This window comes from Elephas maximus, chromosome 21 (genome assembly GCF_024166365.1).
Source record: "Elephas maximus indicus isolate mEleMax1 chromosome 21, mEleMax1 primary haplotype, whole genome shotgun sequence".
NCBI lineage: Eukaryota > Metazoa > Chordata > Mammalia > Proboscidea > Elephantidae > Elephas > Elephas maximus.
Window position 1 is genome coordinate 70,913,887 of NC_064839.1, and position 23,996 is coordinate 70,937,882.

General features: G+C 37.8%; 1 protein-coding gene across 1 annotated transcript in view; it reads right to left on the minus strand.

Moving 5' to 3' along the window:
- Window positions 1-752: 752 nt before the first annotated feature.
- The window catches only part of HPGD (15-hydroxyprostaglandin dehydrogenase), a 34,274-nt gene continuing 11,030 nt past the window's right edge, over window positions 753-23,996 (minus strand). Inside the window, exons 5-8 of the mRNA XM_049864455.1 lie at window positions 19,923-20,019; window positions 6,801-6,877; window positions 4,632-4,795; window positions 753-3,391 (exon numbers count right to left, since the gene is read on the minus strand). Of these exons, the coding sequence (XP_049720412.1) occupies window positions 3,271-3,391; window positions 4,632-4,795; window positions 6,801-6,877; window positions 19,923-20,019 (459 nt within the window). The 3' untranslated portion in view covers window positions 753-3,270. The remainder of the gene's footprint in view (window positions 3,392-4,631; window positions 4,796-6,800; window positions 6,878-19,922; window positions 20,020-23,996) is intronic.

The following is a 23,996-nucleotide window of genomic DNA, read 5'->3' on the forward strand; positions in this document are numbered from 1 at the left end:
ATCAAAGCAAGAAAGCTTTCAAAGCTTTTTTCACTGTAATTCACAATAGGGAATGTATTTTGTATTGAAAACGAGTGCAATAATATATATATGAGATACCTGCTTATATCTTCTGTTCATTCCCTTCTGTCATACTAGAGTTTGACACAAAGTTTGAAAAAGCTTGAATCTAGGCATGTTAAAGAAACCATGATAGTTTCTGCAAATTTACCCAAAGGATTAAGACGTAACCGATCCTTTGCTTGTTGTCTTTTAAAAGAGGCATGACCCTTCACAAATGACCTGAATTTTATTAAAAATTTGCATATTCAGCCCTCTTCAGTATTCTAAATTTGTTGACAGTACAAACATAGATAGAAATCATCACACAATTATTTGCAGTATGTCACTTGTAGTATCTTAAGTGATACTACAAGTATCTAAAATGATTCTTCTATGGAAATGTTAAGGTTTTTTGATATTTCAATGTTATTATCAAGTCTCAGTCTTTTCTGAGAATGTCTACATTTTTGTAGTTTTGATCTCCTGGGAATCTCCATTGATTATGAAAAATGCACTTAAAAGATACTTAGTTTCATTAGTATTTTCACTGAAAAGTAACGATTAAGGAAACCAAGGCTTTTTCTCAAATTTAATGTTTATTTTTCTCAACCAGTATAGAAGATATCATATAATTTTATAGGTTTATTTAATGCCATTTATAGAAGGAAAGCTTTAATATAAAATAAGTTTTTGACTTACTTAAATGTTTTTAATTTTTTTACTTTTAATGTTAGATAGTATCTCTATTTGTAGAACATGATACACAAGCATTTTAAAAGGAGAAACTTGATATGTAGAATTAGTGGCCACTTAATGGATAGCAATTGACACAGAAAAGAGTATCATCCAGAATTTAAAACTGTAAACAAATAACAGATTTTCCATCTCTATTTTTTTTTTATGTTTATACAGAATGCTGTTAAACTCTGCTTTAGCTAAAACTGAAGAGCATCACGTGAACAACTGCCACCTGAGAGGATGTTTAACACCCTTAAAAAAAAAAAAATTATTCACTTGTAATTCTTAAAGAACAAGAACAAACTCAGGGGGCCCAGATTTTCCCAGGCCCTGTTGGTACTCAGGGAAAGAATGACTTCCAAATTCCTCCCTGGCTTTGCATTTCAGGCTCCTGCTACCTCATTGCTAGAAAATTCTTTAAGTATTCTGGAAAGCGCAACTATTCCTAACCTCAGTGGTAAAGCTTTAAGCTGTCCAGTGGAATCAAAGGTTGCGTGTCTAAAACCATGGAGTTTCTAAAATGAAAATGTTCCTGCTGATAAGGACTGGTTATACACAAAGACTGAAATGGAGTTCATTCTGGGTAGATGCAGGATTCAAGGGCTTTCTCTTCACCAAGCATTTATCACGGACTTGCAAGGGGATTCTAAGGGAAAGAAGCACATCCTTCCTTACCCAAGAGTTGTTCCCAGCATGGGAACTCACATTTTAATTCAGTTTATTCAATGGGAACTCACATTTTTATTCGGTTGTGCTCAGTATTTGACTTTAAACGTTGACATCATCTATTGAATTGAAAAAGAAATTAATTCAATTCATGATGTGTATTATTGAAGGCTACCAGTACAAAAATGATCCATAACTGGAAAGTTTAAGCTATGGCTTTACACTGCAACAGGAAAATATATAAGTGATACTGCAGATACCTGTATCATTCATTAATTGGTCACTGGTCATAAGTTACAAACAAGTTTGTGTCTAATTACAATTTATCTCTATCAGATATTCATTGATGTTTCTTTCTTGGTGTTTGTCAAATACATTATGTAGAACTTTAAAAACAAAAACAAAAAGCCTGTTGCATTCGAGTTGACTCTGACTCATAGAGACCCTATAGGACAGAGTAAAACTGCCTTACAGAGTTTCCAAGGAGCACTTGGGTGGATTCGAACTGCTGACCTTTTGGTTAGCAGTCATACCTCTTAACCACTAGGATAGCAGTGTTCCAAAACTTGAGATCACTGTTATTTGCCTTCAAGTTTCTCCTTAAAATGAAAGCAACTGCTGTCTATGGCAGTTGCAACAGTGAGGTGTGGCAACATGCTGGTATCTCTATCAAGTCCTTAGCAGCCCACCATGCGTGGGTTTCCTTCCAGACTGGGAACTCTGAACCTAGTAGGAATTGCTTCACTTATACAATATTTCTATGAAAAAACCAATTGATTTGGAAAGCCTGTGCTTTCAGTATTAATTAGCATTAGTTACTGCTTGCAAACAGTGTTACCCCAAAAGGTGCATTTAAATGAGTTTTTTCTTAAAATATCTGACTTGAAAAGGGAGAAACATCCCAGCTATTTTTCCTCTGTGTTATTACAGCTTTCGAGCATACAGAAAACATATACGGTCATGGCTGTGACAAATTGCTTTATTTTCCTCAACAGCTATACAGAGAACACTAAGTAATTTACAAAGATTAAAGAGTTTTATTGAAAATTAGGTACTACTGAAATTGGTACAAATAATCAAAAAAAAAAAAAACACTACATTTGTATTTTTTTCTTAATGAGCATACCTTAATGTAACATTTTAGGAGTACTAACTATCCTTTTTGTTCAACTGTTAAAAGTTTCAGTCCTGAGATTTGCGGGGTCAAAGTTTTTAAAATCGGCAAACAGGAAAGACATGTTTTTTCTAGGTGAAGGCTGAACTGTGAACCAGCCTTCCCAGCCAGTCACTCTGTATCATTTTGCTATACATCAGATTTTTCATTTGGGAAATGTTCCCACTGTAATTTATTCGTTAGTTAACAAATGGCCCCCAAATAGGTCCACAAGTTTAGAGAGCTGAGATGTTCAGCTAAAAGATGGTTTTCTTAAAATAAGAAGATAGAAAGAAAATGAGTCTTTTTACATTAGGTTTGATGTAAATAGCAATTCAAGTATCTCTTTTAAAATGTTGTTCTGGAAAACATTAATATCTATGAATCAGAGATTTAAATGGATGGCAGAGTATTCCTTGAATATTCTTTGTTTTAATCATTACTTAAACTATAAAGGTCACAACTCAACTTTGATGCACATTTATGACAATTTTCTTATCCATACACTTAACTAATCCTTTAGAAGAACATTGGAAGTTTCTCTAATTCTCATTTTTCAGAAAATTTTCAAACTATAAAATTTCATTTAAAAAGCTATATTTAAATGAAGATATGGTTTGAGTATGTCATTAGTGTTTATTTTCAGATCTGTCTAACACATACGATGCTCACTAATTTGCAGCTGTGTACTCTTGAAAATGAATTCCCTTAGACATTGTGATCTTCATAACAGCACCATTGAAAGCATCATCTTCGATGAGGGTTATTAACCCATTGGCAATCACTGATGGGCTAAAAATAAAGGAAACATTGACATTTTGAAACTTAAGAACCAGGCATGTTTTTATTTCATTTTAAGTTATTTTCTGAAGAATCTACTCTCATTAGTATGTCATAGACAAATGTACATCATCAAGCTACTGTTATTTTTATTCAGTTGGATATTCATTCAATCATGTGATAACTTTAGTGGTAGATTCCATGCCTAATCTATCATTTGGCAAGAAGGACTTATATTTATTATTTACATTGAAAAAATGATCACTTTCTCATCTTTATCATATCAGTGGATCTTACAGTTACCGGATAGAAATGCTGGAGTAGAAATATTACGAATTACAGCTAACACTTATCGTTGTTGGTAGGTGCCCTCTAACTGATTCCGACTCAGTGATCCCATTTGGCAGAGCAGAACTGCCCCATAGGGTTTTCTAGGCTGTAATCTTCACAGGGGCCAATTTCCAGGTCTTTTTCCTGCGGAGCCACTGATCCTTGAGTCCAACCGCCCACCCTTCAGTTAGCAGCTGAATGGTCAACTTTTGTGTCAGCAGGGCTCGCTTAACACTGATTACACCAAAAACCAAACGCTTTGGTATCTATTATCTACCAGTTGCTGTTTTAAGCATCTCATATGTATCATCTTATTTAAGTCTTTTCAATGGCCCTAAGTTTGTTATAGTATTATCTGCATTTTACATCTGAGGAAATTGAGGCACCTAGAGGTTGATGATAAGTTTATGGCCAGTGGTGGAGACAGAGTTGCTCACAGATTGGCTGACTCCTTTGACATGCTAGCTATGACACTGTACTTTGAAACCCTTAACTGCTCTAACCCCGACACTGTTTATCAAACCTATGTGTTGCAACAATAAGTGTTCCTTATGAAAATGGCTGAAGTTATGGAATCATATAAAATTTCACAAGGGTGTATGTGAATATTTCTTGAAACTGAGATAAGGTATCAAGACTACCATTGCCTCCAAAGGTGACTAATATGACCCTTTTGTTTTTTCCAATCTGATTATGGCTGAAGATGTTAATGAGGCATTGTCTAGATTTCAAAGAAAAATTCAGGATGTGTAAACACACTCTACTTAGAAACCCAGAAAAAATCTTTTCTTTTGTAAGTGTTTGCTAAACCAAAATGTTGAATCTTAAATTTAAAAGCTTAGTTTTTCACTTCTTATTGTTTATTGTCTAGATTATTACTTTACTCCATCATAGGAAGCAAAATAAGTATAGCTTTACTTACTCCAAAATTCCATGGAATTTCATCAAGTCCTTGATAGGAGCCACGTATTCTATATATTGTCCCATGTTTTCTTCTTTTTCAATGGATTCAAGGATGGGTGTATTAACAAAGCCCGGGCAAATGGCATTCATTCTCACTCCACTGTTCATGAGATTAGCAGCCAACTGCCAACGAGAAGAAGGTTGCAGGCTTCAGCAGTTTTGTAAATGTACACACAGGACAAACTGATAAGCTATTTAAAAGTCTCTGAGGTAGATATCCAAGGCCACCATTGACTTGAAAGCAGAAAGGAAGTACAAGAATACGTACCTAAGGTGCCCAGTTAACTCCAGAAAAGCCTCCCGTAATTCATTTTTTTTTAAATCAATATTATTGGGCAACTCCTGAAAGTCATTCATTATCTAAGCTGGTCTTACCTAATTATAGAGAACAGTACCAACTCAAGTGTGTGGGGATCTGAAGCTAAGAAGCTGAGGCTTAGAATTAATATCCCAAGTTTTTCTTTCAAAGATTAGGGTTATATAACAGAGAATATTTGCTTAAAAAAAACGGTTGGTGAAAATTTTTAGGACTTTGGTTCTAAAGAGTGTGACACTTAACAACTTCCAACACTGCACTATAAGGAAGACAACTTAAGCATTGTCAGGCTAACATTCTTTGGCTTCATTTTAAACTTATTAATTTTATTTGAACTATTTGTAAAATAAAATATCATTTTCCAGTCTCATAATTTTAATTACAAATTCCTGGTTTTTAAGATTTACTTTGCTTTGGAACAACCTGGATCCCTGGTGGTACAGTGGTTAAGAGCTCAGGTTGCTAACCCAAAGGTCGGCAGTTCAAATCCACCAGCCACTCCTTGGAACCCTATGGGGGCAGTTCTACTCTGTCCTGCAGGGTTGCTATGAGTCAGAATCAAACTGACAGCAACGGCTTTGGTTTTGTAATAACTGTATGTGTTCACAAAAAGCTAATAAAAATTGTCTTTGCAAAGTAAATAAAAATTTCCAATCAATTTAAATCACAAGAGTAATTTTTTATTTAATATTTAACATTCACCTGTCAGTTTTATCTGTCCTTAGTATTTCCGCTGTTGTTAGTGTTATTTTTTTCATCTCTCTGAACCTCCTTTGTCTTACCTCAACTAACTGTTGCAGAGGCCTCCCAATTGTTCTTTCTGCTCTTACACTTGTCCTCTAATACATCCTCCAAACGAATCATCTCCTTACAATGGAAATCTGATCTTGTTACTCCTGGGCTTAAAGGACCCACGGATGACTGCACTTAAAATAAAATCTAAGCTCATTACTGTGGCCCATAAGCCCTTTCTCATCTGGCCCCTAATTGTATCTCCAGTTGTATGTCTTGCTATTCTCCCTTGTTCACCAGGCTCCACTCAAACTGCCATTTGGTCAGTAACCAGAAAAAGGCAAGTGTCCTCATCTCACGGTGCTGATGCATGCGACTGACTAAACGCAAACCCAAACCAAACCCACTGCTGTCAGGTTGATTCTGACTCATAGTGACCCTAAAGGACAAAAGAGAACTTCCCCATAGGGTTTCCAAGAAGTGGCTGGTAGATTGGAATTGCCAACATTTTGGCTAGCAACCATAGCTTGCTGTAGCTCTTAACCACTGTGCCACGTGGCTGACTAGGTCTGCAATATGTTTCTAAGCTCTGTATGCCTTTCGCCCCAGGCCTCCACACAGACTTCATCCTTGACCACTCTAAGGAGTAAACTCTTGGCTCCATCCCTCTCTCCAGCATCTGGGTTCTACCCTCATTTTCACTGTGGCAAGTAACATCTGGAGCGTACTGCAGGTTCTAAATACAGAAGCCTGAAGTTCATAATTTTTAAATTTAGAGCCAATTTTTAAAAACAGAGTATCTCCCTATGCTAATAATATTCTTGAGGTATTTTCCAATAACACATCTGTTTAGAATATATTCCATTTGTAAATGACTTATTATTTTATGTGGTCCTTTATGTGATCTAAAAAAAAAAGTTTCATTATAAAAAAAATCCTTATAATAAAGAACTAGATATAGTATTATTCTCTATCTTTTATCTAGATGTATTGAATTCTGAATTTATTTCCTTCTACTTTATAAAACTCAGGTTTCAGATACGTAGGAAAACATAGATATGGTGGTGGTTATGGCCTCACCGCAGTTGAGCGTGTGAATCCAATTACACCATGCTTTGACGCACAATAAACAGGCTGTTGTGCAATAGGTACGAGCCCTGGAACAAATAAACAAACAAAAAGGACATTTAAACAATCTGATTAAAAAATAAGCAGACAATATCCAGTGATGACCTTTCAAATAAATAGCTTGTGCATGTTTCAATTTAAGATTATTCTGGAAAATATAATCACTAGGTCACTAAATCTAGTGATAACTAAAATAACCCCCAAACAATTTTGTAAAACTCACCAGGCTTAGCATAAATTATTCTTTCCTGATCTCTAGTATATTGTCCAGGGTCTGTGGTAGGTAAGTTGTTGTTGGGTGCCATTGAATTGGTTACAACTCACAGCGACCCTATAGGACAGAGTAGAACTGCCCCATAGGGTTTCCAAGGAGTAGTTAGTGGATTTGAACTGCCAGCTTCGAGCTCTTAACCACTATGCCACATCTAGGGTTACAGCCAAGGGTGAAATGTGAGCTTTTCTGTCTCCCTGATTTTCAGTTAAGAGAACTCACTGCTCTCTAACATGCAAAGGGAATCATTTCTACATCCAGTGGGTCACCACCTGAGCTCATTTTTTAAGTCTGGATTTTAAAAAGTATATATTCTACATTTTTTAAGACTACAAAATGGCTGAAGAAATTTAAATAGCTTAAGAGGGACTTGGAGATTAGCATGTCTTTGCTGTAAGTTAAAACGCAGTTCCCGGTCATCTGTCTGGACCGAATAATGCCACTAAGGTTTTAAAAAAAAAATTAAAAGGTAACTTCTTTTGATTTTGATCCTCAGCAGATGCCTGAATCTACTCACTGTATGACTCAGGAAAAGAAAACCAGTAGAAAACCAGTGGTCTGATTTTTTCTTTCGTAATTATGTAGTCAACAGCAGAATTCAAACAATTTTAGAATTGGTTTAACTGTCCACATATACACAAAAGTAACTGTTTAACGAATATGATTAAAGTCATGATCGGGAGAAAAAGTAGTAGTATAACATGTATAACGTCTTCTCTCCCCTACCTTCCAGCTCAGCCCAAGCTCCCAATAGAAACAAAGCAACAAGCAGAAGAGCCTATCTTACTGTGATAACTATTGCTATCAAACTCATTCCTCACGATTGCCAATTCCCTGTCTAAACAACGCTCAAACTTTTAATTAGTGTCATCTGCATATTTCAGGTTTTTAACAAATTTTTTGACATAATGTGTTTTAGCAGCTCTGTTTTTCATTTGTGATTTGTCTGAGTGAAGCAGTGATCCCTAATTATTATAATGTTATTAATATCAAATGTCATGATAATAGTATTAAATTATTCTGCTGAGGCGTGCTCATCTCCACCCTTCTGACTATTCTCATGCCACCACCAGTCACTTGGGCACGTGGTGCTAAAGTTCAGCCATAAATGCAGCCCTTAACCACCCCCTGGGTGCCTGCCAGGTCTCAATTTATAAAGTATGTTTGCTCAAGAGCAGCTTGAATCCCCGAGGATGGTAGATCACACGTATTGCATCCACCCAGTGACCTCAAAGTACTGTAACATGTTGGCTCTCTTTTTGTTTTGTTTTAGGTTAGGTAAAATGTGTAAGTTAATTAAGCTCTTTGGCGTTAGTCAACAGGAATTTATGATGCCTCCACAGTATACATAGGTGTTCTAGGCGCCCAAGCTAAAGGGTATAAGTGGGTGTAGCCAGCTGTTGCTGCTTCTGGTTCTTCTCAGTCCCTGTGTTACCATCCCTTAAATGTTTGTGAGACAAGGGTAGCGGTTGTAGGATGGTGTTAGCACTGCAGGAAAGTAATGAACCTTCACCAGGGGTAAGCTAGTTGACACAGTCACAACCAAAGCAAAGACACTGTTCATAAATGTTGCCAAAGACCAACTTGGAACCAGTTTTTGTTACATTTGCAGGAGGTGCTGAACTTCCGAACTTAAGCTAGCTCTAAGTGTCAGGGAGGTGAAATAAATCAAATACTGTTGTGTTGGCTCTGGTTAAGAAGCAAGCATAGACTGTAGGCTTCCTTAAAGGTAGAATTGTAAATGCAAATGTGAAAGAACTTGCTTATATTTTAAAAATGGTACTTGGTTTTGGGGATCTTGTCATGACACTCTAAGGACATCTTCACTGCTATTCTGCAAAATGTCTACCTGGCACTGCTTCACATTCTCCTACTGGATCCATGGCTACATAAATCAATTTCAGACAGTCATAAATTGACCTTCTTATTTTTTCTTTTTTCTTACAGTTTTATTAAGGTAGAACTGACACACAGTAAACTACATAAAGTGTACAATTTCATAAGTTTTGACGTAGGTAAACATATGTCAAATGAAACCAGGAAGCCACACCCACAATTAAAATAATGAACATCTATAACTTTAGAAGTTTCCACGTGCCCCTCACTAATCCCTCCCTTCCACACTGCCCCTCCTACCTCAATCAACTGTCACAAATTGGTTATCATTTCTAGGATTTTATATAAATGGAAGCATACTCTTTTTGTCTGGCTTCTTTTACTCAGGATAAGTATTCTGAGATTAAGCCATGTTGTGATGTGTGTCAAAAGCTCATTTTTTTTTTTTAGCCCTCTTTTTTTTTGTTGTTGTTTTGTGAGTAGTATTCCACTGTATAAACCAAAAAAACCAAACCTGTTACCGTCAGGTCAATTCTGACCCATAGGGACACTATTGGACAGAGTAGAACTACCCCACAGGGTTTCCAAGGAGCGGCTGCTGGATTCAAACCACTGACCTTTTGGTGAGCAGCTGGTAACCATTCACCTACTGATAGACATTTGAGTTGTTTCTAGTTTTGGGCTATTACAAATAAAAATAATTCCATTTTTTAATTATTTTACTGAGGCAAGTTATAGTTCATTTAGATAAACAGTCTTTGCTCACCTCCTCAGTACATCCGGATTTTAACTGTTGCTTCTTATGTTGGCTCTTATGTTTGGAATAGGTAGGGCGGATTAGTGCTTCTTCCCTAACTTGCCCTTTGACTCTTAGTGTAGACATTTACTATCTATACCTCAGTTTTTACTTCTTAGAAAGCAGAGGCTTTCTAGTGGCCACATTTATAGCTCTACCCTGAGACAACATACATACAAAGTAAAATAAAATACTCTGTTGCCAAAATAAAAATTTGTCTTTAAAAAGTTGATGATGATTCACCTAAAGCACAATAAAATGTTTTAAAAAACATGACAAGTGATGAATATGAGAACAAAACATGTTTGAAACAATCCTCTCAGTAGGTGTTAACTTTCTCAGGTCATTTTAGGAATGTCCTCACATATTTCTCCTTCCCTTCTGCTTTACAGAGCCTTCTGTTCCATATTTATTCCTCATCATTTCCTACAACTCAGTACCTACTGGTCCATTATTTTCCCTGTAGAATTCTTGGTAAAGTCTTAGCTCTAAGCTCCTTCCAAACACCTCCCTGTCCCTGCTGGAACTGTCACCTCTATACCACTAAGCATTACTTCACCTCTCTGTGTTCTAAACTCTCAGAGGAAATCACCTCCAGAGTCAGGCTTGCTGGCTTGACACTGAAGTGAACCATCTTTTTCTACCAATGTCACAGCATCTGTGTGTTCATGTGTGCCTATGTCTCCAATTTGCCTGTAAAGGTAGAGTGGTCTAGTGGTCTGCAGCACTTTTTCCCTCACTTACAAATTGACCCTCAGTGTAGAAATGTACTTATCTACACCTCAGTGAAAATGAATTCTAAATGGAGAGAGAAAAGCTTTTTTTTTTTTTTTTTAATTTTGATATAATGATTTTAGTTGGGGAGGCTGGATATCTTTTTCAGCAATTTTGTGTCTCATATGTACTCCTTTGCAAGTATAGATAGTACCATTGCTATTGTGGTTTAGCTTCAGTATTGGCTAATTAGACTTCCATTACATACCTCAGATAACACCATACCCATAGATAAAGCTGTTTCCATGTGCTTCAAATAAAAATGTGCTCTGAAGCCGCTGGCCAGGATCAGCACATACAGTTGTGTGGCATTTCAATGGCTTGATTCACATGACGGTTTATGTGAATTGTGTCCTCTAAAGTTCTTGCAAGCAGCCCTGGTGGTGCAGTGGTTAAGCACTCCGGGGCTAACCAAAAGGTCGGCAGTTTGAACCCACCAGCTTGCTCTGTGGGAGAAAAGACCTGGACATCTGTTCCCATAAAGATTACAGCCTGGGAAACCCTGTGGGGCAGTTATACTCTGTCTTATAGGGTTTCCATCAGTCAGAAATGACGCGAGGACACACAACAAGAGCAACAACGATAAATTTCCTGCAGTTTACAACCTGTACAACTACACACGGCCCTCTTTGGTAGAGGAGGATGACACTGCGATAAAGGCTGCGAAGGAAGAACCAGTGGGTGTAGGAAGAACACTGCTAAGTGTTACATAATAGAATTTAAAGACGAAAGTATTCTAGGAGCTCTAGCATGGTCACATGGAACCCTGGTGGTGCAGTGGTTAAGAGCTCAGCTGCTTACCAAAAGGTCAGCAGTTTGAATCCACTAGCCACTCACTGGAAACCCTACAGGGCAGTTCTACAGAGTCATTATGAGTCAGAATCAATCGACAGCAACAATTTTTTTTTTTTTTTTTTAGCGTGGGGATCAAGTGTGGAATCAAATGAGGACCACTCTCATTGAGATATGAATGTGCCTCAATGGCATGCATCTAGAAACAATTCCTCTCTTGGCTCCACATCTTTCTCCAGCTACCACCATATTCCTCTTCCAACAAAAAGCACTCAAAAATGGGTCGTTATATTCATTGTCTTGACTTTTCTCATCCCCCATTTGTTCCACTACTCACTCAAATCACGTTTTCATCCAGCCACTCCAGTTAGACCAATCTTATCCAGATGATTAATGACCAACATCTTGAGAAGGCTAAATCTCTGCTTTTGACTTGCTCCCGTCAATACATTCTTCAGAAGCAACCAACATAGTTTGTTACGCTCTCCTTGAAACACTTTCCTCTTTAAGCTGGCTTTGTTCTACCTCACGCTCACTAGAAGCTCCTTCTCTGTATTCTTTGCTGGTTCCTTCTTTTCCACCAGACTTACAAATGCTGGAGAACTCCACAGCTCTGTCCCTGGCTCTCTTTGCTTTTCTGCTCACACTCTTTCCCTAGGTGATTGTATTGACTCCTGTGGATGAAAACGTATTCTCTATTTCCCTGTCTCTCACACAGCCCATATACCCACACACCAACACTCACACAGATTAAGGATCATATTTTTCAAAACTTATCCTAGACCCAGCATTATTCAAGTTTACTTTTAGAAACGCACAATACCAAATCCAATTAAGAGCAGGTTTATGTCAGTCGTAACTATAAATTAAAAAAAAAGAGAAAATATCAGAACAGGGAGGAATGTTCCTCACAAAGCAGACAAAAATTTTCTACAGCTGCTCAGGATAATAACACAGCCTGATCACCAACTGATGGGATAATTATAAAGAAGCATTGAAAATACCTGAAAAGTATATATTCACTTACAGAACAAATAAAGAAGTCATTTGGAAAAATAAAATATAATTTCCATTTCCAAATGAGCTCTTCTAGCCTTAATATCTTTTCCAACCATGCTCATAAGAGCCAGCTTTAATCTCTACAACAAACAGAAGGTAAAATGCCCCAACTATTTTATGTGAAAATTGGAACCTGCCTAAGCAGGGCAATTACTATGAGTCCTCAAACACATTTGCTTCAAAATGGATATAAACCATGTAAGATGGACCATACGGATGTGCTGAAGTAATTCAACTTAGGAAAATGAACTGGGGCTTAAGGATGCTGACCCTTGTGTGATAACCTGAGCTCAGCAACGGTGCTAAAAAAGAGGAAGCGGAATCTCTTGCATTTCCTTTATAACCGAAAAAAGAAAACGCCTGCCCATCTTTCTGTGTTTACCCATCACTTCTCTAATATGACGGAAAAAGGAGAATTAATGAGAATCTACCTATGTTTGTGTAAAAAGCTGACCAAAGTAACTGATAAACTTCCTTATCATGTGACTTTCCACATAGCGGAGCAGCTGACCTGATGCTCATTCGTTCCCTCTTCTCATGTTTGCCACTAATAAGTCACATTTTAAAACATAACAACCGACATAAGTTTTCATAAAACTGCTCCATTTTCTGTAACAAAAACCTTTCCGGAAAGAAAATCCAGTAACACTTTCCAGTGATTGTTAATTCTCAGAAAGCTGTTCCCAGGGCTCCACCCACCCAAATCCTCTTTCCTGCTCTAAGTCCAGCCATTGCCTACCGTGTGACCAGAGGAAACAGTGACTTAGACACTGAAAAGATATCACTGCATATACTACTATCGTTAGCTGCTGTCCAGTTGGCTCTTGACCCATGGTGACCTCACGCACAACGGGATCGATCGGACTGTTGTGATCCACAGGGTTTTCAATGACTGATTTTCACAAGGAAATCACCTGACCTTTCATTCTTGACTTAGTCTGGAAGCTTTGATGAAATCCGTTCAGCTTCATAGCAACTCACAAGCCACCACTGACAGATGGGTGGTGGTTGTGTTGAGGTGCATTGGCTGGGAATCAAACCTGAGTCTCATGCATAAAAAAAAAAAAAAAACCCAAAACCAAACCCATTGGTGTAGAGTTGCTTCTGACTCATAGTGACCCTATAAGACAGAGCAGAACTGCCCCATAGGGTTTCCAAGGAGTGGCTGGTGGATTTGAACTGCCGACCTTTTGGTTAGCAGCCATAGCTCTTAACCAGTGCGCCACCAGGGCTCCAAGTCTCATGCACAGAAGGTGAGGATTCTATCACTGAACAACCACTGTCCTCCACCTGTGCCTAGGAGCTGTCTTCCCAAAGTGTGGTCCGGGGACCAGCATCACTGGCATCCCCTGGGAGCTTATGAGAAATGCAGAATTTCAGATCTCACCCAGACCTCCTGCATCATAATCCGCATCTGAACAAAATCCCTGGGTAATGTGTACATGTGCTATTTTGAGAAGCACTGCTCGAAGGGCTATTCATTTCCTAATAACCTGCTTTTTCCCATGTGAAAAAACTCTAAATATTTTATCCACTTATCAAAATGCCCATTTATAAATATTTAATCTTTCCTACTGATTTCTTCTAGTCCGTGTCTTCCTAATAATTTTTTGCCATAAGATATCAAAGTAGATCATTGGAGAATTTAGCCGGTACTAAAAAAAAAAAAAAGAAGAGCGGCAACATAAATATTTTATCCACTTATCAAAATGCCCATTTATAAATATTTAATCTTTCCTACTGATTTCTTCTAGTCCGTGTCTTCCTAATAATTTTTTGCCATAAGATATCAAAGTAGATCATTGGAGAATTTAGCCGGTACTAAAAAAAAAAAAAAAGAAGAGCGGCAACATAGGAATGGTTAATCCATGCCATGACATACACTAAAATACAGCAGAATAAAATTACTTTTATTACCACTACTAATCCTCACGATATTTTTCAGGTTTGAAATTAATTGTTCAGCTATAAAGTGGAGATAGTTAAATTGATCTCTATTGTAGGGGCTTGTAAAAGTTAAATGTGATATCATATAACCAATACTTTACCACAATGCCAGGAACTTGGGGGGGTACCACATAAGGTGCTAAATAAGATGACATAAGGTGTTTCCTTTTATCAAGAATACCTGCTGAGGGTGGAAAATGAATGAACAAATGAATGAACAAATGAATGAATGATCGAACAGTTGCCGTGGAGTCAATTCTGATTCATGGTGACCCCACGTGCATCAAACTAGAGCTCTGCCCCATAGGGTTTTCAGTGACGGATTTTTCAGAAGTAGAGCACCGGCCTTTCTTCTGAGGTGCCTCTGGGTAGACTCAAATCTCCAACGCTTCTGTTAGCGCGTGTTAACCATTGGCACCATAATTTTCTTATTTTTGGCCTGGAGATGAAGGAAGGTGATCAGTGTTTTTTCTGACCTGAAATTGCTAGTTTATTGTGATATTCCAGTCCAATTAGAGCTCTTCAGGTTACTGGAGTTCCAGTGTCTCACAACTCAATGTCATAGTTCTGTTTAAAGAGTCTATACCATGCTATTTATTTAGTTCTGCTATCTTGATAAAAGGTACTGGTATTCAGCTTTTGGAGGAGAAACTTTGCCTAGTTATCCCATTGCCCTTTTGCAAATGTTCAACTTCAAATAACAAATTTATTGTTATGTACTTCTACCTCAATACAAACTACAAGCTTATGCTTATTTTAGATAAAATTTAGAGCTGAAGTGGGTACGTCACTGGGCTGGTAATTAAAACATGTTAAAAAAAATAACAACAGCAACAACAAAAACTATGATCTTCTAGTATTTTCTTGAGGATGTAACGTTTCAAAATCAGAGTAAATAAGATTAGTGCAGCCGCTCTCACAAAATGCCGCTGACTGACTTTTATTCTTGAGTCACAGAGACTGTCTCCAGTGACACCAAGGCCTCAGCAGCTGAGTATGAAGGCAAGTGGGAACAGGGCTGTAGGGCAAAATCCCTCTCCTGGGACAACAACTACTTTTCCTTTCCCCACATTTTGAAACAACTGATGATGCAGGAAGCACACTCGACTATTACGGGATGCATTATGGAAGCGTAGCTATTTATCTCCATTTAACCATACTACATTCTTCTCTGTTAATCCTGCCCACTTTTTTTTTTTTTTTTTAATTTTTAATACATAGAGTCAAGGACAGGTTAACAAAATGCATACATGCTTAAGAGAGAAGAAAGGCTGCTGCAGAAGAGTCCACGCCATTAACAATGACCAGAACATTTTGGGGGCTCCTGACTGAAGCATGTGCTTTGCTCAGTAGGCTGAGGGATCACTCTCCACTTTACATACTCTTCTGTTTGTTAAACTTATTAATTGGCTGTGATACTCTGTCTACGTCAGTGGTCATTACTCATTAACTTCTCTGCCCAAACCAGTGTGTTAACTTCAGGTTTCCCTATGACAGTGAAAGACTCCACTCAGTCTATGCAGAGGCCATGAGGACAGATATTGGTTGAGCTGAACAGTACGCACAGCTATTTCTTTAATAGAGCAAGGAGTAATGGGGGGAGGGAGGGGAATAGAGAAAAACTGGTGAGTAAGGAAGGTTTGGAAAACAGAGGAAGCAGACATTAGAAATGCTTTGAATTGTGCAACTTCTCAGGCTCTGAGAAGCTACAACTTCAAGGAGATAAAATTGTTGACGCCATTTCTGAGCGACAGATGAAGACTGAGAGGTCCTATTTTACCTTCTTCCATTAACATAACATCCTGAATTTTTATCAAACTAATTTCATTATAGGGAGAATACAGGCTCTTGGTAACTGAATACAATACAAGGCAGTACATTTTCATATTGTTTGTGAGATGAAAGCAGGTTAGTGGCAAGCCCTGGGTGGGAGGAGTGGTGGCAGGAACTGCCAGACTGGCCAGTGGCAATAAGGAAACAGTCTAAACATACCAGGCATGGAGGTCAGGCATTATGAAGGGAGGATAACCCAACCCAATGAAGGGAGGATACTGAGGGCAAACTTCAAAATGGCGGTTGCTAAACAGCCATCTAGTCAGCTTTGACTCATGGTGACCCCATGTGTACAGAGAAGAACTGTGCTTCATAGGGTTTTCATGGCTGTGATCTTCTGGAAACAGATTGCCAGGCCTTGCTGCTAAAGCACGTCTGAGTGGGTTCAAACTGCTAACCTTTCAGCTAGTTAGTCAAGCAGCTAGTATTCGCGTGCTTAGCCATTTGTGCCATCCAGGGACTCCTTCTAAAATAGAAAAACCGAAAAACCAAACCTATTGCTGTTGGGTTGATTCTGACTCATAGCGACCCTATAGGACAGAGTAGAACTGCCCCACAAGGTTTCCAAGGAGCAGGTGGTAGATTTAAACTGCTGACCTTTTGGTTGGCGGTCAAGCTCTTTAACCGCTGTGCCACCAGGACTCCTCTAAAATGGAGAGGGCATAAAATCAAGCAGAATAGGCAATGATAAAACAACTTGACCATCTTAATGGGGTGGCCCTGTGTGTTGGAATGGATATCAGAGAGAGAAGCAGTTTGGAATGCTATGACAGTCACTAAGTTAATTTGAGATCAAGACAATCTCATCACTGAATTTGTATCCATTCACTGTTTTATCAGCGTTATTAGAGAAAGACCCACACATGGTTCCAAATATTAAGAATAGAATTAACAACCAGGGGTGGGTAGCAATAAAGCCAGCTCTTAGCCAAGAAAGCAAAGCAGGCATCTCATTGTAAGCCTTAAATTGCTCTTCTCAATGGCATGTTTTGACTTGTGACGCTAGTAAGCTCCCAAATGTTTTCAAGACTTTACTATGTGTGTCAAATGGGGCGGGGGGAGGGGGGAGGCAAGAGCTAAAGGTTTCACAGAAGTTTTAGTAATGTGGCCTTGAGATTAAGGCAGGGTCCACGAGGCCTGAAGAGAACAACAAATTGAACCGGTTTATTCAAGTCCCAGGATTTTAGTTTCTTTTATTCCCCTGTTAGGCTGAGAAAGACACAGAGAGATAGGCTGATAGATAAACTCAGAGATGGAAGAGATGGATAACGTAGGGGTTAAGAGTAAGAGGTCATGTGTCAGGCTGCTTGCATTTGAATTCCAGTTCTGCCTCTTACTTGCTGTGTAAGCTTGGGAAAGGTACTTAAAGTCTCCTGCCTTAGTTTCCTCATCTGTAAATTGGAGGTTACAGACTCTACTTCATAGGGTTGTTTTGGGGTTGAGTGAATGAATACATGCACAGTGTTTTAAAACAGTATCAGGTAAACAGTAAGTGCTCAATACATGTAAATACATGTAAATTCTTATTATATAAAAGGTAGCACTACACTGCATTTCTCCATCCATGCTCTTTGGGGCAAATAAGCCTTCTTATAGTATACAGCCTCCCCCAAACCCAAAAAACCAAACCCGTTTACGTCGAATTGATTCCGGCTCATAGCGGCTCTATAGGACAGAGTAAAACTGCTCCAAAGAGTTTCCAAGGAGTGCTGGTGGATTTGAACTGCCGATTGTTTGGTTAGCAGCTGTAGCAGTTAACCACTATGCCACCAGGGTTTCCAGAGCCTCTCCAGAGAGTCCCAAATTGATCCAACCCAGAGTCATTCCATCCTTCCCAAGAATGAAATCTGCATCTCCAGGTACATAAGGGCAAGAGGCTCCCTGCGTAGGTTCAGGTTCTCCAAGCTTCGCTAACCCTCTTCCTTTAGAGGGGAAATCTAAGGAATTATCTCTTGATCACCACCCCAGGTTTTCTTACATTTATACTTTCAATAAAATATTTACTATTCCCTCTTAATTCTCCAATCATTTATATTTTTTTCAAAATAGTGTAGATTTAGCTTTGCCAATTTTCCTTTAGTGGTTCATTCCTTCAGAACCTAGAATTTGGCCCTCTCTGGAGTCATATCTCTTTTCAAGTATTGCCTCACCTTTTAATGTATCCCTAGAATTGAAATGTTGTAATTCATGAGTCGATGTCATAGATTATTAGAAAAAAATAGCCAAATAACCCTGAAAAAGTTACAGAATTCGATCTGTAATAGTTTTAGGGATGCATCGTATCTTTAAGAAATCTGGAGATGCAAGTGTATTTCTGAGAACATGAGATACTAGTCTATTTTTGAGAACTTCTAGAGAAATTCTTCTCTAAATCCCCACTGGTGGCAGGTTTACAGATCTCTGGGTGGCACAAAAGGTTTGCATGTGACTACTAACATCAAGGTTGGTGGTTCGAACCTACCCAACACCACTGTGGAAGAAAGGCTCGGAAATCTGTGTCCTTAAAGACTACACCCAAGAAAATCCTATGGATCTGTTGTACTCTGTAACACACAGTGTCGCCAATGGCTGGAATCTACTTACCACCATGTGGTGGAATTAACTCGAGGGTAAAAAGATTTTCACTTAATTCAAGAATCACTAATCATTTAAGATTTTCTTCTAGAACCTTAAAAGTAAAGTTGCTTGGCTAAGTTGCTCCAAAAATTCCTACCAAATGTTTACAGGTGCTATTGAGTAATATTATATTTGTTGTTGTTAGGTACTGTTGAGTTGGTGCCAACTCATAGTGACCCTATAGAGAGTAGAACTTCTATGAGTTGGAATTGACTTGACAGCAATGGGTTTGGTTAATATTATATTAACTCATATTAAATCATACTGTTCTGAATAAAACACAGCATTGGATTTCATGCTGTGGGGATGATGACTAGCTTTCCACTAAAATCTATCTCTCCACAGCCTCGTAGCTGGACTACGTTTCCCAGACTCTTGTATTTAGATGAGCTATGAGATCAAGCTCTATAAGAATGGGAGCAGAAGTGAAGTTTGCCATTACTGGAATAGGGGTTTTAAAAGAGCAGATATGCTTCCTCCATGCTCTTTTCTCTTCTATTAGAAGGGAAGGAATTCACCAGGGCCAGAGTAGCTTTGGCAGCTCCATGTTGATGATGGCAGAGCTACTCCTCACCTGGTTTTCCAAATGACTGGATATGGAAGAGGTGCCCCACACCAAGAATCTTTCCTTTGGCTGATACATTAGTGAGGAATAAGCTTATACTATATTTAAGCCAGTACATGTTTGGATGTATTTATTACAGCAGTTTACCATACCCAACAAATACATATGCCATATTTTTAAAATTACACGGTCTTACTAGAACCACACGGGAGGAGAGGTACCTTAAATTTGTTATAGTATTTTTTACTTTGTCAAAGGTGCTTTCACATGCATTATTACTTAGGAGTCTCACAACAATCTCTGAAGAATAGTGACAATGTAAAAATATATGTAAATACATATTTTCAACTACTACAATAAGGTAACTTTAAAAAACCCTGATTGAAAACATAATATATACTTCAAACTTGTGATGTCATTCAATAGAAAATTCCATAGAATCGTTAAAAAAAAAAAAAAAGACAAACGAAAACACAAAGCTTCAGTTTCAAACACCAGGAGATAATAAATAACTTTGAAGGTTAACTTTTGTGGTTCAAATTACTGATAAGAAAATGTTAATGATAACATTATAATTGTCCTTACCAGCTAGAGATGACATATTGATAATGATGCCACCTTCACCTCCATTTTGCTTACTCATGTAATCCAAGCCAAGATAGGTTCCACTGATAACAGAAACCTAATTCAGAGGCATAAATGGAAAAAAGTAGCATAGCTGTTATCCTTTATCATTGATTCAAACACCAAAGTCTTTACTGCTATTCCAAACATCTAGGGTGATTTCTGCAAATATTATCAATAAATATTTTTTTGAAATGGCTTTCTTTTTTTTAATGCTAGTCATTTACCCTGGATTTTCTGTTGTTTGCCAGATGGTGGTGGAGAATATCATATTGCTGCAAAGCTTCACTTATGTTGCCCCATATGAACTTTTATGACAAAGGTTGGATTTCAACAGTGTTTTGTCACTTTAACTCGATTTGCATCATCTTCAAGGGTCCTGTACATTCTTTTTCTTTTCTAAATACTGGACACAGAATTAATTTACCTTTATCTTCCCATGCGGTTCTCATTTGACCAGCTGTCTCCCCTTTGTCTGCTCTTGGATCATGGAATATATAATGCTGAATATCCTTGATTTCCTAAACTCTTTTTATTTCTCCTTTTTCTTTCTAATAAAAACTGTATTTTGCTTTTGTATCTACTTCTCCATGTAGTAGAGAGGAAGGTGATTTCCCCAGCTTTAGTGTGCCTGCATGATGCTGTTGAGTAGATTCCAACTCATAGTGACCTATAGGACACAGTAGAATTGCCCCATAAGGTTTCCAAGCAGCAGCTGGTGGATTTGGGCTGCCAACCTTTTGGTTAGCAGCCGAACTTTTAACCACCGAGCCCCACAGCTTTAGTGTAGACACTGATTAATCAAGTTCAGTCATGGAAATCCCATTTGTCTTGCCAGTAACTGGTTTAGGAATGGGCATAGGACTCGGTTCTGGTCAGGGAGACCGTAGGAGAAGCTGGGAGTGGAGGGTGGCGGTGCTAGTTTCCACCAAGAAAACTTTTCTCGTTCTTAAGAAAACCAAGAAAAGACGGTTACATCACCATTTTACATTGCTGGGTATGGACGCAATGGCTGGAACTAAACAGTCATATTGCTGGCATTCTAAAGATGAAGTCAACATAAAGAATGGCAGGTGAGAGAGATGAAAAGAGGCCAGGTCCTGATGATATGACTGACCTTCTCGAACTCTGTTATGTGAGATCACATGTTCGTTTCATCTACATCGAGTGCCGATTTCATGGCTTGAAATAGGCTCTTCGGTAATGTCTGTCTTTCACTTGATTTTATTCATCACTGCTTATGTGTACCCTTTTACTAGTTTAATCTGCTTTGCTACTCACCTCCCTGCCCAGGCACTTTTTTTGTTTGTTTTTATTCCAGCATTTTAGAATTCACCACTAGCAAAAACAATTCATGAGATGAAATTGATATCTGAGAACTTAAGAACTTCCTCCCCCTTTCAGTGCAGATTTTTGAAAGTAAAAATTCCTTTTTTGACATCTTTATTCTGATTTTTTTTTTCATGACTTAGAATACTATCAGGAAAATGATACAATAGGTAGTGAGTCTGAAACTGAGGGCATATATTAGTATTTATCTTCTCTCATTAAAAAAAAAAAACACCCTTTTGGAGTTTTGCTAAGCATTTGGAGATTCCTCTCCTACCTAACAGTAGTTCTAGAATAAAAAAGTAAATTGAAGATTCTATTCACTTAAGCCATGTGCCAGTTTGATATTAAGTAGGCTTAGAGAGAATGAGTAAAATCTTCACAGGAATCCCTTTAAAAAGGAGAAATAAAACACTAATTGTTTATATAAGAGGAAAAAATGTAGATGGCTAAAATTACTAAAGTCAGATTCTGTTAGTTTCTGCCCAAGTCTCTAGCATGTCTGAACAGAATTTCTGTTTACATGTATTGGCACTAGGCTTTTATTCTCAGGTATTTACAGCTTTGCTGACATCCTGCTTTTGTGTTTTCAACATCTATAAGGTGCAGCCAGGTAGTAAATTAGGGACAGTTTAAGCTGTATTTTTAATTAAAAAAAAAAGCAGGATTTACTGCCAGGTCTTTAGTGGAGAAAAGAAAGGGATTCTTTTTCTTATTGATTATCAGGTTAAGAAATAACTGAAAGGGTTCTCAGGGTGAATCTACAAGACAAAGACTAATGCCTTGGCTGTGCTTATGTGATGTTTTTCATATCTCTTTTACTGTAACAATCTTTTCCTTATTCCAGATCATATATTAAAGAAACTGTTAGAAAACTATAGAAAATGTTTCTTGTTAAGATTTGAACATTTTTTGTCCTTATTGGGTCATTATAATATCAAACAACAATGTTTCTGTCCATTTCTTCAACTCTTCATTAGAGGTAGAGACAGGAAGAACTTAACAGAATCTAACTGACTTCAGTAATTTCAGCCACCTGCATTTTTTTCCCTCTCAAATAGAAATAAGATGGTGGAAATGAAGAAAGTGTAGGTTTGGACACTTTGGAAAGTAAACACAATTTATTGAGTGAGTGCTATGTAGAAGCACTCTGCTGGGTGCTTCATATAAATTATAGTTCATCTTTCACAAACTAGGAAATCTAAGATCATAGAAATAAAAATACAGGTTATAAATTGTAGATTCAGGATTCAATTCCAGTTTTGACTAATTCCCAATGCATATCCTTTCCAGTGCAAATCTTTAGTTAACTTGTGTGTTTCTGAAAAATAATAATCGGTAGTAGCCATCTACTTTGTTTAACTTTAATATACTGGTTCAGGGAGGACTGAATACATGTTTAGTTATACTCCAAATTAGAGTGTAAGTCCCACCTGAGGGTGAATGAATTCTTTTGGCTTATTAAAGCTTCAACAAGTTAAAAGAAGTGCATTACAGGATTGCCTTATCAAGTCAACGTTAATTCTACCTGTGCCCAATGACCAGAAAGACCTTTGATAATTTTGCAAAAACTCATTCATCCCTGAACATTCGTTGTGAGGTTTTAGCAGCTAGAAATAATGCTGCTGCTATTGGCTTCAGACTAATAAGGAGCCACAGGGTGGCCTAATGGAAATAAAAGGCTGGGAAGAGGTTCTGTGTGTCTCTTGTGTAGGAAGAGTGGTGTGATCAGGTGAGTGAAGAATAGGGAAGAGGTATGTTTGGTAATGTGTAAAAATGGAAGGACAGATGATATTGTTTGGCAACGCAGGCGTATTAGGAAATTATCCAAACACTATACTAAAACACAGGAAGAAATACCCATGTATGCAAAATATCACATAGTTCCAGTTGATTGATCCAATAAGTATTAATTGAACATCTACCCTGTAAGGACACAAAATAGCAGTTTTGTGTATGCGTGTGCACATGAACAAAAATAATTCTAATAGCACTTTTTAAACGGTAAGTTCCATGAAAATGGTATAGCTGTGTTATAATTTCAGAAGAGAAGGAGAGAGACACTTGGTTAGGGCTTACTCTCTGACATGGACAGTAACATGGAAAAATATTCAAAACAACTCGCACGTAATTGTATAAGGCCCAAGAAGGCAAATTACATCCAGAGCAGAGCCTAAAAATGAATGATTTTATAAACCAAACACAAATATTTGCATTACAGGCAAGTTAGAAGGACAATGATTGGTCACACTCTAATCTACACTTGCACTAAGTGTAAGAAGGAAGGGAAGTGAAAACATATCTGGGTAACAAAGGTCATGCGTTGTTCTTTCTGTAAAATTTTTTGAAAAAAGTCATTAGGCCCTGGAGTTACGCTAAGGAGTGGCCTATGTCAGTATAGTTTAAAGAAAAACAAAGCCAAGCTAAACTTCAATGAGGAAAGAGCCAGGAGAGTTAGTTGTAGCAGGAGGCATCACAATTAAATTCCCTGGTCTTCATAATTTCTTATCTGCAGATAACATAGGTACTTTCCACCTTGGAGCAGGTACTTATTCACCTAAGCTATACTAAAGCAAATATGCCCTCTCACCTGGATGAAAAGAGATAATTCAAATCCTATTACCTTTGTGATAATTTCCTTACTCTTTTCCCTTTCATAGTTCATTATATTAATTCTAATCATTCAATAATGTGTTTCTCAGAAAA